This window comes from Triticum aestivum, chromosome 5A (genome assembly GCF_018294505.1).
Source record: "Triticum aestivum cultivar Chinese Spring chromosome 5A, IWGSC CS RefSeq v2.1, whole genome shotgun sequence".
Classification (NCBI taxonomy): domain Eukaryota; kingdom Viridiplantae; phylum Streptophyta; class Magnoliopsida; order Poales; family Poaceae; genus Triticum; species Triticum aestivum.
In genome coordinates, this window is record NC_057806.1 from 105,922,163 (window position 1) to 105,935,817 (window position 13,655).

Below are 13,655 nucleotides of genomic sequence, written 5' to 3' on the forward strand. Positions count from 1 at the left end.
GGCGTATATTTTACGGTTTTTTCATCGAAAAACCATAGAAATTGCATAAAATGTTAGGTGTGAACGAAAATTGGCATGTGTGCTTGCCATGTTGTGTGCGTGTGCAAAAAATTTGGGTCTGTTTGGTGCATCCAAAAAAACACTTTGAGACTTGGCCTTCCGTCCTAACCGAAGCAGCACGTTTCCACATGGTGTATCTCCTGCCATGCGTGACACGATTCCAAAATTTGGCATCATGTGTGAATTGCCATGGGAGGATCCCACGCAAAAAATGAACGACTTCAGACACCAAACACAAGTTCCGTCAAGACCGGCCGTACTGACACTTGTGGGTTTAGACGACTCGTACTGACATTTGGCATCATGTGGGTTCGAACAACTCATACTAGCTCGTACTTGCGTGGGTCCGAGCATCCATTCAATGGGCACAATTAATGCGACCTTGACAATTTATAATGAAGGCAACACATTATATGAGAACGTTATTCGTCGTGTTAATATGTGCAGGGAACGCATTATGTGAGGGCGTGATTGGAAGGGAGGTGGGGCCCCTTTGTGGGGAGATAAATGATACATATACGTAGTCTAACAGAAGTAGATAACCGACCGGCGATTTTGTTTCCTTTCCAGAAAAGTAGCTATCGTTAGCAACGGAAGGAGACGAGGCATGCACGCCCTACATTACCGGACTGCATGCAAAAGATTTTGTGGAGGTGGTATTTTCGATAGGAAAATTTTGGAGGATTCTAGAAAGTTACTTCCAATCCCATCAACAATAAAACAAAACACGGGTTTATTCTTCGGCAAGAAATAAATGACTAGATTGTAACCTACACCATCGTGTACCCAGCCTATATATATGCTTTGTACGCATCAACCTAAACCTCACCACAGCCCAGCCTCCCTCCTTGAATCCCATCCTTGAACCTTGAGCAGAACCAACCAATCTCGCCATCACCATCACCACCACCGTCATATGTCTCCCTATCATCCTGCTGCGTCCGTCAGGCCTGCACAGTCAGTCACGAAGCAGTCCAAGTCACGTGCATCGAAGCCCCCACCTTCATCGACAAAGTCAGGTGCACCGAAGCCGCCACACTCGTCGGCAAAGAAGGTATACATATCTCATTGAACCCGTACATCAACTCGTGTAGATCAGCATGACATAGCAGTCCCGATTTACCATAGCCTACTATAGATCCACATGACGCCTCTTGTGTAGATCAGTCCCGATTTCCTTTTTTTTGAATGACAATCCCGATTACATCCTGTTTACATTACATCAAAAAAAGATCAGTAGATTACATAAAAAAGATTAGCTTAAGTACAAGTTACATTAATCAAATCATTACTTCAGCCTGGCACGTCTTAAACTAATTAGCTAGCAATATAGTACGTCAACGAATGAGTAAGTAAAGTTATATTTTTATTTCTCAGTGGTACGTACAGTAAAATTATATTTTTATTTCTCAGTAAAAATATGCTGAAAATCCGTAGGCACATTCACCATAGCCTACTCTTACTGAAGATAGAAAGAGAACATGCATGCAAATTAAAGATAGAAAGAGAACATGCATGCAAATTAAAACAACACCGCATATAGCCAAATAAACAGCCTAAATGATAATCTTAATTATTTGTTCACAATAAATCTCTTATTTTTGTTGGCTTGTCACTGAAAATAATCTTTGCACATACAGGGTACCCAGGTTGTATCAATGCACGGGTACTCGGAGTTTGTCCAGTCGCTAACCCAGGAACAATATGTCATAGCTAGTCAAACGACAATTCGCGAACAGTTTGTCTAATTCACATCTAGATGTTTTTTAAGGATCTCAGAGCTAACCTCCCACAAATATATAATGGAGCAACAAGAAGCAAAAAAAACTAGGACAAAAAAATGGACCACAAACAGAGTGAAAATCAGCTTAGATGTGACATAACTATGTCACATCTAGATGTGTCCTAGACAGACCCATTCGCGAAACTCTGAAGACTCCTGCAATGAACGTTAGGAGAGTTTTGTGCCAAAAGATTGCTAGCACATATGATTCACAAGTTGTCGCGTTTGTGATACACGGGGTACCTATGAGAATAACCTTGCAAGACGTAGAACACATCACAGGCCTGCCCAGCATGGGGAGGGACTATGTCCCTCCTCCGTTCAAAGAAGTGCAGGACTTATGGCTTGATTTAAAGGATCCCGAAGATAACAAACTGACCTTGAAAGGTATATGATATTTTCAGAACTATTTTTTCGTTTGATAATGGAACAAATTTCATAATTACAATACTTGACAAACAACCTTTTCAGGTCTTCGTAAGAAGATGATTGGCGAAGAGAGGCCACGGTTTGTGAAGCCTTATGTCTTGTACACCATTGGCAAGTTGGTTTGCCCAACGACACAACCCTATGTTGATCCAAATATTTGGGAATTGTTATCGACATACATACTATAAACTCCATAAATTATGCTAAACTATTTCTTGACCACTTAATGTCAAGTGTGAGGAAGTTTGTGAACGGTGCCGCGAACTTGGAGGGGAATCTCCCACTACTGCAGGTAGTACAAACTCTTCCTATGATATTCTTTAATTGGTCAATTATGTATTCTTTTTAATTCTCTCCCACACTTGGTTCTATGAGAAATTCTGAGTCGACCATATTGATCGCACCATTTCCTATCTTCAACGAGATAAACCATTGATACAATACTGGGACGAAGAAAAGGCAGCAAAGGTCGACAAAATAATATCGCAGAACTACATAGGAGTAGGACAGGTATATGCTTACTGTTGCTAGTTGTCATCTGCTCAGTTTTTGCAAAATGACTCATAATATATAAAAAATTGCAGATGGTAGACGACCTCAGGCGCCCTTGGAAGCCAATGCCGAAGGCTTCACATCAACCTACAAAGTCTACTTTTGAGGTACGTCCTATGTAACTTGTACAATGATACTACTCGTTTCTTAGGCTGAAACTATTTGTTTGTACAAATATTTTTATGAAACAATCAGTTCTAATTTATCTTAACTTGTAGGTCGATGGGACACTAGGCCGCGTACTCGCCTAGGTGGGAGAGATAAAAGCAATAGTGTGTCAGCAATATTCGGAGATTTCCGCAAAACTGGACGGAGTAGAAAGGCTTAAAAAGCAAAACAGCATGCGCTTGGAGGACTTCATTTGTGCATTCAATGTATGCATTTGTTCTTTTTTTGTTGTAATTCATCCTTCTAGATGAGTGCATGACTAACATTTTTTCATTAATAGGATCATCGATTTGGAGTAGGACAGAAGGACTTTAATGAGGGTCAGAGAGTTGATAATAATATCAAGGTATGTCACAAAATTTCTAACTGTCTTCATGTCAGAATGTATGCTAACCATTTTTCATTTTAACGTGCGAACTAGAAAACCTCGAAGAATGTTGCTGCTAGTACAAATGAAGTGCCAAAGTGTGTCTACAGCAACCCCAGCAAGAACCTTGCTGGGGAATTTGAGGTATGAATTCCATCTTGGTACAATGTTTTTTTGTCAACCATACTTAGTGCTAACTTGTCCATCTGTACAGAAGGTAAAAAAAACACCTGTGGACCCCCACAAAGGAAAAACAGACAGAGATGACGCTGTGGACTCATTTGGTAAGCGTTTTAGGAGTGACAGCAAGAACTTACCCTCCCAATCTGAGGTCAGCATCACATGTCTGAACTATATTGCTAGGAAAGGGTTTATTTCAACCATATTCTTAACTTGATGACAACATTGCAGAAGGTGAAGAAAACATATGTACACCCCCAGAAGTTAAAGACTGAAAGAGACGATAGCAAGAACTTACCCTCCGAATATGAGGTCTGCATCACATCTTAACCAAATTGCTAACAAACGTTTTTCTCAACCCATATTCCTAACCTTAAGTCAAATATCGCAGAAGGTCAAGCATACGTCCATGGATGCCATGGACTCCATAGGGAGGCGTGTCAGACATGACAGCCGGAAGAAAAAGAAGTCTTCACTCCTTCAGAGCGAGGAATACGAATTTTACACCCCCGCGCTCAGAAGGAAAAGAGCTCTATCTCAACAGACACATGACAGTAACGATATTATGTACACACAGAATAAGAAGATGAATCCCGGGAAAAGCAGCGCCCAGCAGCTAAAACAGCTCAAGGAGGACTTGATCAATTTTCAGGCAGAAACAGATCGAGTTACACAGAATATAGTAGTTGACTATGTAAACACTACTCCTGAGACCGCCAAGTTGGTGAAGATCAAGGACATACTTCTAACGCAGAAGTATCTTAAATGCCTGACAACACCAGATCATTCCTCCTTTGCAGCTTGGGTGGATGACGATGTAAGTGCTAACGCAAAATAGTATCTTTGATTATTTATATGTTTTCCAATTAAGCTAATATCTTCTTTCTTAGGTACTCGATGCGGCGTTTGAACTCCTACGCCTGGACGGACTAGAAGGTGTACGAGACCATGGTACCGTGTATGTCGAAAGGTCGACCATTGTCAACATCCTAAAGAGAGATGGCACAGTCCCGAATTGTACCTTGGATGTTTTAAGCGGCAAATCAGGCACTAAATGTGGAGATAACTACCTGAAGCATGACATGGTAAAAAAATCCACCCTTCTCTTATATAAATAAGAAATTTTATTTTTAGGCACTTCAAACCAGTTACAAATTTTGCACGCAGATTTTCCTACCTTCAAATATTCCCAACCACCACTGGTTCCTGGCTGTTGTCAACTCCCAAAAGAGGGAGATTCAAATTCTGGACTCACTCCAATCACGCAACAACCGCAAAGAAGTAATTGCTGCGGTGAGGCTCTAACAACATTTTATATAACTTACAGTTTATACGAATAATGTACTAAATTGAGTGATATGTTACTTGCAGCTTCTTGGAATGGAAACACATATTGATATAGCAGTGATGGAAAATAGAATGCCAGGAAGTAGATGGTCGGACACTCAAGTGGCTTCGTGGCCTATCACAGACTATGAAGTGCCACAGCAAAAAGATGGGTGTTGAAATACATCCAATATTGGACTAGAGTGAGATTGTCGGCAATATTCAACCAGGTACCTACATCTTCCCTATCTAACTTAACTTTCACATATACAAAGGGTCCTAACGTCTACCTCCTATGCAGGATGACATAAGACAGTTCAGAAGATGGTTTGCTGCTGCGTTGATCAATTCACCTCACAATGAGTTGAAAGTTCGGAAGGCCATACCAGCAGTTGACTTAGAAGATGATTTAGAAGACGTCGACCTCGGAGGTGACGACGGACACAACGACAGCGGAGATGTCTTAGGAGACGATGATTCCGCACTATAGTTGTGTGGTGCTAGACTAAGGGAAGAGTTAATAGGATTGGGGGTGGTGTGGTTTTTGCCCCGTAGACGGTTTCCACACCGTTTTCAATTTTATTACTTTATCTATTTATCTATACATCAGAGATGTATCAAACATTTTTTTTGGTTGTGCTACTTTATCTATACGGCAAATTGCCGTACATTTACTACTTTTATCCATATTGAATATCTACATTAATTTTTAATTAAAGTCTTTCACGCACAAAATCTTGTATTCTTTGTTTAATGATGCAATTCCCTTTGGTTTATAGGATGTGATTCAAAAACAAAATTTCTAAGTGGCTTTACACTTTCAGTCGCAATTTCCTTGTTACTTGTGTCCTTGGAAGCAACACAATCTTTTTAAACCTGGGGTTTCAATTCTGTATTATGCCAATGAATGATAGGCAAATGCTGTCCTGATATTTCAACTTGTGCATCCTACCATTTAATCGATGATCAGGATTTTCTAAAAAGCCAACTTGGCCACCAACTTGGGAACTATCCATTGCCTATATGAGTGTTGAACAGGTGTACTAATTAACTAGACTGAACTGGAATGTCTGTTCATATGACCATGACTGAATCAGCTGGAACTGAAACATGCTCTATGTGGAATCTGAAACTGCACATGCTCTGCACTAATATCACATACAAAAAAATCCTTGTGTACATGAGCTCCTGTACTTTCGGACTTGCTGCTGTACAAGCTAGTGTGGATTTCTGAATTTGAACAAGTACACAAGATGAGCAGAGAGGACGAGCATGGACCTGAACTGCTGCTGGTGTGATGGAACTCGTCCTCCTCCTAGGCGAGGACCATGGCTGGATCAGCTTTTTCCCTCCAAATCGCTTGTCACTGCTATACAGGAAGGATAGACATACACGTTTGACATCATTGTTTATCTCCACACGGCACTATTTGAGTTAGAAACAAAAACATAGGATTTGTGATGCTATGACATCTTAATGATTCATGAACTAAGCTGAATAAGCCTAGGTCCAATTTCAGAATAAGCCTCGGTACAGACACAGCTAGCAAGTGGCGGTGCCTGGGCCAGAGACGATGGAGAATCTAGCTTACGAAATCGAGGAAAGAAATGGGGGCCAATGGATCGATGGGTTGGATGCGAGTACCTGCATCGGCCACGACAGATCTGTACGGCACTGGTCGGCGTGTAGGGCCTTGACGGCGACGGGGCATGCTGGCAACGTCTCGCCTTAGTCCTCCCCCTCGGCGACCCGCTCCACATCCTGCAGCTTAGGAGGGGAACACGAATGGCGGGACATTTAGCCGCCGACCACAGCCGCCGACCAGAAAAACAACTTGTATCAAGATTCCTCACCATAATAATAACAATGATTTCAGCTTCTATAGATGTGCAATTTCAACGACTACAAACCCAAATTACAGACCCAAATATCATCCAATGCGGCAAATCAAATCAATCGACAAGTGAGATCTGTACGAAGCTAGTACCTTAGTGGAACTCCAACTCGGCGGCGCGCAGGGCCGTCACGGCGATGGGGCATGCTGCTGCAGCAACGTCTCGCCTTCGTCCCCTTCCCCCTCCCCCTCAGCCACCAGCTCCAGAACACGAATGGCAGGGCCATCTCGCCGACGATGACTGTGACACCATGGGGGCAACGCCGCAGCGCCCGCTCATCTGACCGAAGGCGGGGCACCAAACCCTAGCGCTCGCACTGACTGCGCGAAGGGCCGTCACGGCGACCGGGGCTCGTCATCGTCCTCTCGCCCTACCGCGGCCAGCGTTCGATTGGGATTTTTTTTCTCATTCGAGGTCTGCCTAAACAGTCGGCCTCATTTCCCTCAAGGAGCAGACGGCGATGGCTAATGAAAAAAAAGATCAATACGTGAAATTCCACAAATGCCCTTCACTCGTTTTCTGAGGAAACCAGCCCGCGTTTTTGGTAAACAGCGAACTACCGAAACTACCCCTGATAAGAAAATATACTATCGAAAATCTGTGGTAGTATTTCCATATCTGGACCGTCCAAACGAAAATATGAACGGTCAATATTGATCTGATGCACCGTAAAAAGTCTCTTTCCTTTCCCCCGCCAGCCACCGCACTCGCTCCTCTTGGGCCAAATTAGATTAGCTTGCCGCTGGCGCTGCAGCCAGAACCACCCCATATCTTCACCGCTGCATTAACCGCCACACTCTCGTGGACCAAAAAGGTAACCACCAAGCTCGGTTTTGTCCAAATCAGAACCGGCGGACGACCAAGATGTCGTAGAGCACCCAAGGATGAGTTAGGAGGCTCGAAATCGCGACCACACTGGTGAAATTCTAAAAGCCGGAGTTCGGCCACGGCATTACTTTGCACCCAATCGGAATAGAGCAAAAGATCATGCCAAGCTTATGAAGGATTAGTTTGCACCCAATTCAACCTATCCAGAGAAATATTTTCGCTGGCGATTTCGGATGCACCAAAGTCTCTTCCTCAGCATTGCAAAAGTTGTTGAGGAGCACGATCCATGGTTTACACATATGAGAAATGCATCGGGAGAGATACGTGCATGCCCATTGATGAAGTGTGTCGTGGTTGTTCGAGTGCTTGACTATGGGTGTTCGGCAGACACCATTGATAACTATGTCCACATTGGGGAAGATTCTTATCCTAGAGGCCGTTCGAAGATGCACACAAGACGTCATTGAGATCCATGGACCAGAGTACTTGAGGGCGCCAATGATGAAAACACGGAGACTCTTGGGTTGAGTGAAGAGCAGAGACTCTTGGATTGAGTGAAGAACAAGGATTGCTAAGGATGCTTGGATCAATTGATTGCATGCATTGGACATGGAAGAATTGTCCTACGAGATGGAGAGGTCGGTACAAAGGGCACTCCAAAGATCCAACCATCATTCTTTAGGCAGTTGCATTGGAGGATCTATAGATTTGACATTCTTTTTTTGGCTTGCATGGCTCTCATAATGACCTGAATGTGCTTTCTAGATCAGCATTGTACGCAAGGCTTGTTGCTAGAGATGCTCCTCCTTGCAACTATGTTATCAATGGTCATCAGTACGCGATGGGCTACTACCTTGCAAATGTCATCTATCCTCCATGGGCAACATTTGGTGAAGACAATCTAGCATCCTAAAGGCAACAAGATATCCCACTATGCAATGCGTCAAGAGTCCAAAAGAAAGGATGTTGAGAAAGCTTTCGATGTGCTTCAAAAGCGCTTTGCCATTATTCCGAGTATTGGAAGCCAGAGGTTCTATCAAAAATAATGACATGTTGCATCTTGCATCATCTTGCACAACATGATCATTGAGGATGAGAGAGGCATGTCAAAAAAATTTCGGTACATCTCCAATGGGGATCCTGTCGAGCTGGAACACAATACGACTATCTGGCCTCCACATCCTCATCTCCTTTGACAAGGCCTATGAACAACGACATTTTACTCCAACATCAGCACACGAGCTTTTCTGGGCCTATAAGGCCCTCACGCCACTCCGATTCTCCTGGGGTGAACGCAGCCAAAATACCTTCCACGCCAGCACTGCTAGCACTTGTTCTGTTGTCGACCACTCCATGGCCAACCCCGCGATGGCAGGTTCAGTGCCTCACCCTTGAGTTTTTTTTGACCATGTCCTCACCCCTGAGTTGGCAGGACATCGTTGTCAGGGCCTTTGCTTCGACTGCAACGAGATTTATGTTCATGGTCATTGGTGCACGCGGCTCTTATTCATCGAGGCTAACGACTACGACCACCACAACTGGTAGCACCCAGGGTCCCTTGGGAGGCAATTGACAACCGAAAACTTGCAAACAAGCTGTTTTTCAAGGAAGGGGGAAATGTCGTATTGTGTTCACGCTCCAGCCAATTTATCCAAAAGTCTGAACTGATGGAGAAAGGCGGGCAATATATTTTAACACTCCCCTCCACATCTAGGTTGCTTTAGCCCTTAACGTGGGATCAATGCAGGCCACAAATATCATTATTTTTAACACTATGTTAGCAGGGTCAAACTCGAGATCTCTTGTTTGGAATTCTAGATGAATTGGCTAAAGCATGAGTTCGGTAGTTATGTGGGCCAGCCCATCAGACATGGAGTATTATCCCTTAATTAGAGTCCAAGTTGATTAAGCAACTTTGTTAGGAAAGAGTCCAGTAGTTTAGAGACTGCATTAGAGTTTGACTACATTTACCGGCTTGTTGGTCAAGTCTTGTCTATTATATAAAGTGGCTGACCCCTATATCAATAAAGCGGAGAAGAATATTGTCATTTACTTTATCTAATTTTCAGTAACTAGGTTATGTCTGTAGTAGATTCTCCCAAGGTAAGATTAAATTGTTAACCTATGGAATTTGCCATGCTCTTTCTACATATCAAAGCATAAAAGAGGTTTGAGTAGATTGTAAAATGCCTTTGTTTTTCCTTTGAAACTCAATCCAAATGTTAAAATCCCTTCATTTTCCTATGTGTCCTTCATTTGAACCAAATGGATGAATAGTGTCACCAAATGAAAATTTCCTATTCTATGCTTTCCCCTACTTTTCCTATGAAAAAAGGAATAACAACAACAACAACAAATCCTTTTGGTCACAAGCAAGTTGGGGTAGGCTAGAGTTAAAACCCATAAAATATTGAACCCAAGCCATGGTTCTGGCAGGTGGACAGTTAGCTTCCCCACACCCCTGTCCATGGCTCAATCATTGGTGATATTCCAGTCATTCATATCTCTTTTTACGGACTCTTCCCTTGTCAAGTTTGGTCTACCCCGATTAGCTTAAGAATATCAACATGCCTTAACTGTCTGCTACGCACTATTGGCGCTTTTGGAGGCCTGCGTTGTATATGCCCAAACCATCTCAGACGATGTTATACACGATCATCGACCCTTTCTTGTGTGACCACATATCCATCTCAACATGTGCATCTCTGCTAGAGCTAGCTATTGGACATGTCGCCTTTTAGTTGGCCAACATTCAACGCCATATAACATCGTAAGTCGAATCGACATCCTACAGAACCTGCCTTTTAGCTTTTGTGGCACTCTCTTATCACAAAGAACGCCAGAAGCTGAAGCTTGACGTCACTTCATCCATCCAACTTTGACTCAATGGCTCACATCTTCATAGATATCACCATCCTTCTGCAGCATTGACCCCAAATATCAAAAGGGTGTCCTCCTGATGATGAAGGACATCTTCATCGATATCACCATCCTTCTACAGCACTGACTCCAAATATCGAAAAGTGTCATTTTGAGGTACCACCTGCCCATCAAGGCTAACTTCCTCCTCCTCCTCATGCCTAGTAGCACTGAAACTGCACCTCATGTGAATTCAGGGTGGGGCGGTGGCCCTCTAACTCAACTAGTTTGTTGCAGCATGGATTATGCGAGGAAATAAACTAATTCCAGGGTCCTATTAAGATGATTATCACAAACTTACAAAAACAATGCCTATCTGGAGCTTTGACAATTGACATGATGCAATTATCTTATATTTTCAGAACGAAAAAAAGGTCCGAGCACAAAGTTGCAAGCCTATAAACCAAATTACCATTTTCCGATTCACAGCCACAGCTTCATAATTATCAATCTCGCGCTTGTAGACATAGTTGCGCAGGGGTTTGATCCGATCCCGTGCTGCGAAAAAACCAAATATTTTGGCAGGTCCAGGCTGGGTATGGTGATATCCAGCGATTTTAAGATCAAAGAACTGCACCAAGACCATTGTAGATCGATCACAGCTATTTGAGCAATCATTGATCCCAACATCGTTAACAGTGACTGCATATTCAATAGATGAACCGTGAGATTATACTGAGATACTATATAATTGGGGTAAAAATATATACATATGATGTATGGCAACGCAGCAACAGAAAGTAGTAGATTATTTAACAACAGAAACGTACTTTCAGACTCGTCATGGAGTTCATACTCTTTACAAAACCAACCCCTCTCTTTATCAACAAGGGGGTCATTGTATGCGCGGAAAAGAGAGAGTGGCGCAGGGCCCCGAAGACGAAAATCAGGATTCGGATAGATTCTATAAGTCTGTTCACCACGGTCATAACTAACCCTTGGAAAATCGTCAACTGTAAAAGGTCGGTTTGTCCCTACATGAAAAATCATCAAAATAGTGAAATCAAGTAAGAACTTTGTCTAGGATGTGGACTTGCACAATCCATACATCCCTTACTGACATGGAAGCTAAATGTACAAGGCTAAAAATCCCTAGATGAATCACTACAGAAAGCATTGCAGAGAAACCAACTGCGATTAACTAGGCTACACTCAGTATACCTGAAAAAAAAATCCACATTCATATTAAGGGTGTGTGCCCAATATCATCAACAAGTTAAGCACGGACCTCATGTTCAAAAACACGATTTTATTTTCGATTATAAGGCAAGTCTATATGACTAATTCAGCAAGATGTTATTATTGTTTCTGAACCTCTTTGCTGTATGTTAAATCAGGAGCAATGATCTATAACTAAGCAAAACCAATTGCATGTCAGACATACATGGATTAAAAGTTTAAAACAGCCAGGAAACACAAATCAAGTGAAATATCGATTACGGGGTTTGTCTTACATTCCTCTTCCTCGTCACTGCCGCTGTCGCCGAATGTCCATCCGGCGTGGTCCTCGTCCGCCGTGATGGACATGGCTGAATCCCCACAGTCGCTCGGAGAAGTTGAGGGGGCAGGAGGCCTCTTCTTGCTGTGGAAGACTGGGCGGAGTAAAGGATTACTGCCGGTTCACCTCGGCCCCCGTCGATCTCCGCGCCCACTGTCCACGCCGACGCAATTTTGTCGACGCCGCTGGGCTTGGTAGGTAGCATTTGGGTTTATTTTTAGGCCTCTTATGGTTTTATGGTTAATAGGATAGGATTATTGTAGGAATAGAAATTTAGTAGGAAATGAGATGGTATGTATCTCAAATTCTACATCAAAGGAATTTTTTCATTGAGTTTAGCCTCATTTTTATTTTCCTATGAAATGTGAAGAATAGGAACCAATTCTATGTAGGAATAGGAATCCATTCCTATGAACCAAAGGGCTTTAAAGGAAAAATCCTATAAGAATCATATCCTCTAGAATTCCTATGAAATTCCTTCAGACCAAAGTAGGTCATAAGGTAGAAGTATGAATTACTGACAGGTAGGTGGATGTGCGTTCATAGAAATGAGTGTGTACGCGTGTATATAAACGCTTGCGTTTGTACTGTGTTAAAAAAGACAAATAGATGGGTTATGAAAATGTAAAAAAATGAAAGAAAAAAAAACGAACCGGCAAATCAATTATAATCTACCGTCGGCGAGATTATGCTGTGCGACTGCCTCAGCGCCGGTACAGTCCACCTTTTTTGCAGGTTTGCAGTGCTTATTCGTCTGGAATTTTTGAGTTAAAAATGCTCGGGGCTATGTACCTCACACCTAATTACAATCATGGCTTCTGGACAGGCTCCATAACTAACTCATTCTTACATATTGTTGCTTTTTCATCGTTATATTTTCTTTGTTACCGTGATTCTAGTTGTAATTCAATGCAATTTGTTTGATTTTCAATCTAACCAGTCACATCCATTTTGTTTGTTTCCTTTCATTTCCTTTCCTTTCTTTCAGATTTCGTATAATTTGTTTGTAAGACGTGTTGAACTTAAGTAGAATAAAAAATGAGACCGCTGGTTCAGATTTACACCGGGCGGACCGTTGTTTCATTGCGTTATTGGCAAACAAAACCGAAATATTTAAGCAACTTTTTCAGGAAAATGACCTCAGATCAAATGATGCATGCAATATCAAATGTAATCTATATTACGAATATCCATTTCTGAGCTCGTACTCATCTGCACCCGGTTAAGAAAAAAAATCAAAACAAATACTAACAAAATTCAAAAAAAATCCATTTTTGCATGGAAAATGATTTGGTGCGTGAAGTCCACTCCAAATTTAGATTATTTGGACATATGAGTAGCTCTCAGCACAAAAGACAAATTGAATTAGAACAGTAGATGAACAATAAACTGTTTCACAGACCCCAAATTTGTCATTTTCACCGAGAGCTATTAAGGTGCCCAAATAAGCTGAAAATTGGAGTGGACCTCACACACCTAAGCTTCTTCCATGCAAAAAAGATAGATTTTTTTTTGAATTTTTAGTACTTTTCCTTTGAATTTACTGTTCACCATGGGAGCACCTATTTTATCGTCTACTGGTCCGCGTCCTTTCTTGGCACAAGTCGCACACCAGGACCGGTCTAGTTGTCAACAGCGGCGAGAGGCCTT

At 42.3% G+C, this 13,655-nt stretch overlaps 2 protein-coding genes and 1 long non-coding RNA gene across 8 annotated transcripts in view; 1 reads left to right on the plus strand and 2 right to left on the minus strand.

The window, feature by feature from the left end:
* LOC123102499 (uncharacterized) overlaps positions 1-12,224 on the minus strand; it is a 21,569-nt gene extending 9,345 nt beyond the window's left edge. Inside the window, exons 1-3 of the mRNA XM_044523884.1 lie at positions 11,962-12,224; positions 11,278-11,481; positions 10,920-11,149 (exon numbers count right to left, since the gene is read on the minus strand). Coding sequence (XP_044379819.1) covers positions 10,920-11,149; positions 11,278-11,481; positions 11,962-12,034 — 507 coding nt within the window. The 5' untranslated portion in view covers positions 12,035-12,224. The remainder of the gene's footprint in view (positions 1-10,919; positions 11,150-11,277; positions 11,482-11,961) is intronic.
* LOC123102501 (uncharacterized) lies at positions 750-6,846 on the minus strand. Of its 2 annotated transcripts, none has more exons than XR_006448977.1 (3): positions 6,510-6,846; positions 6,144-6,234; positions 750-1,268 (listed from the first exon to the last, which is right to left on the minus strand). It is a non-coding gene; the product is annotated as an uncharacterized lncRNA (long non-coding RNA). The 2 variants fall into 2 exon arrangements; XR_006448976.1 differs by having other exon boundaries at positions 6,144-6,231; positions 6,510-6,820.
* LOC123102498 (uncharacterized) lies at positions 792-5,548 on the plus strand. Of its 5 annotated transcripts, none has more exons than XM_044523878.1 (15): positions 792-1,114; positions 1,701-2,230; positions 2,315-2,564; positions 2,648-2,782; positions 2,857-2,931; positions 3,043-3,198; positions 3,273-3,338; positions 3,414-3,503; positions 3,574-3,690; positions 3,771-3,851; positions 3,931-4,356; positions 4,430-4,624; positions 4,707-4,832; positions 4,911-5,095; positions 5,167-5,548. In XM_044523878.1, the coding sequence occupies exons 6-14, from the start codon at positions 3,166-3,168 to the stop codon at positions 5,043-5,045; spliced, it is 1,269 nt and encodes a 422-aa protein (XP_044379813.1). In that variant the 5' UTR covers positions 792-1,114; positions 1,701-2,230; positions 2,315-2,564; positions 2,648-2,782; positions 2,857-2,931; positions 3,043-3,165; the 3' UTR covers positions 5,046-5,095; positions 5,167-5,548. The 5 variants fall into 5 exon arrangements, with proteins under 5 accessions (XP_044379813.1, XP_044379817.1, XP_044379818.1 ...); XM_044523882.1 differs by having other exon boundaries at positions 2,697-2,782; XM_044523883.1 differs by having other exon boundaries at positions 2,315-2,782; positions 3,577-3,690.
* Positions 12,225-13,655: the final 1,431 nt, after the last annotated feature.

Coding starts and splice junctions, on each gene's coding strand:
- LOC123102498 (XM_044523878.1), top strand. CDS start 3,166: ATGCGCTTGGAGGACTTCATTTGTGCATTCAAT. Junction 3,852..3,930: donor ACTTACCCTCCGAATATGAG/GTCTGCATCACA, acceptor CAAATATCGCAG/AAGGTCAAGCATACGTCCAT. Junction 4,833..4,910: donor GCAAAGAAGTAATTGCTGCG/GTGAGGCTCTAA, acceptor TGTTACTTGCAG/CTTCTTGGAATGGAAACACA.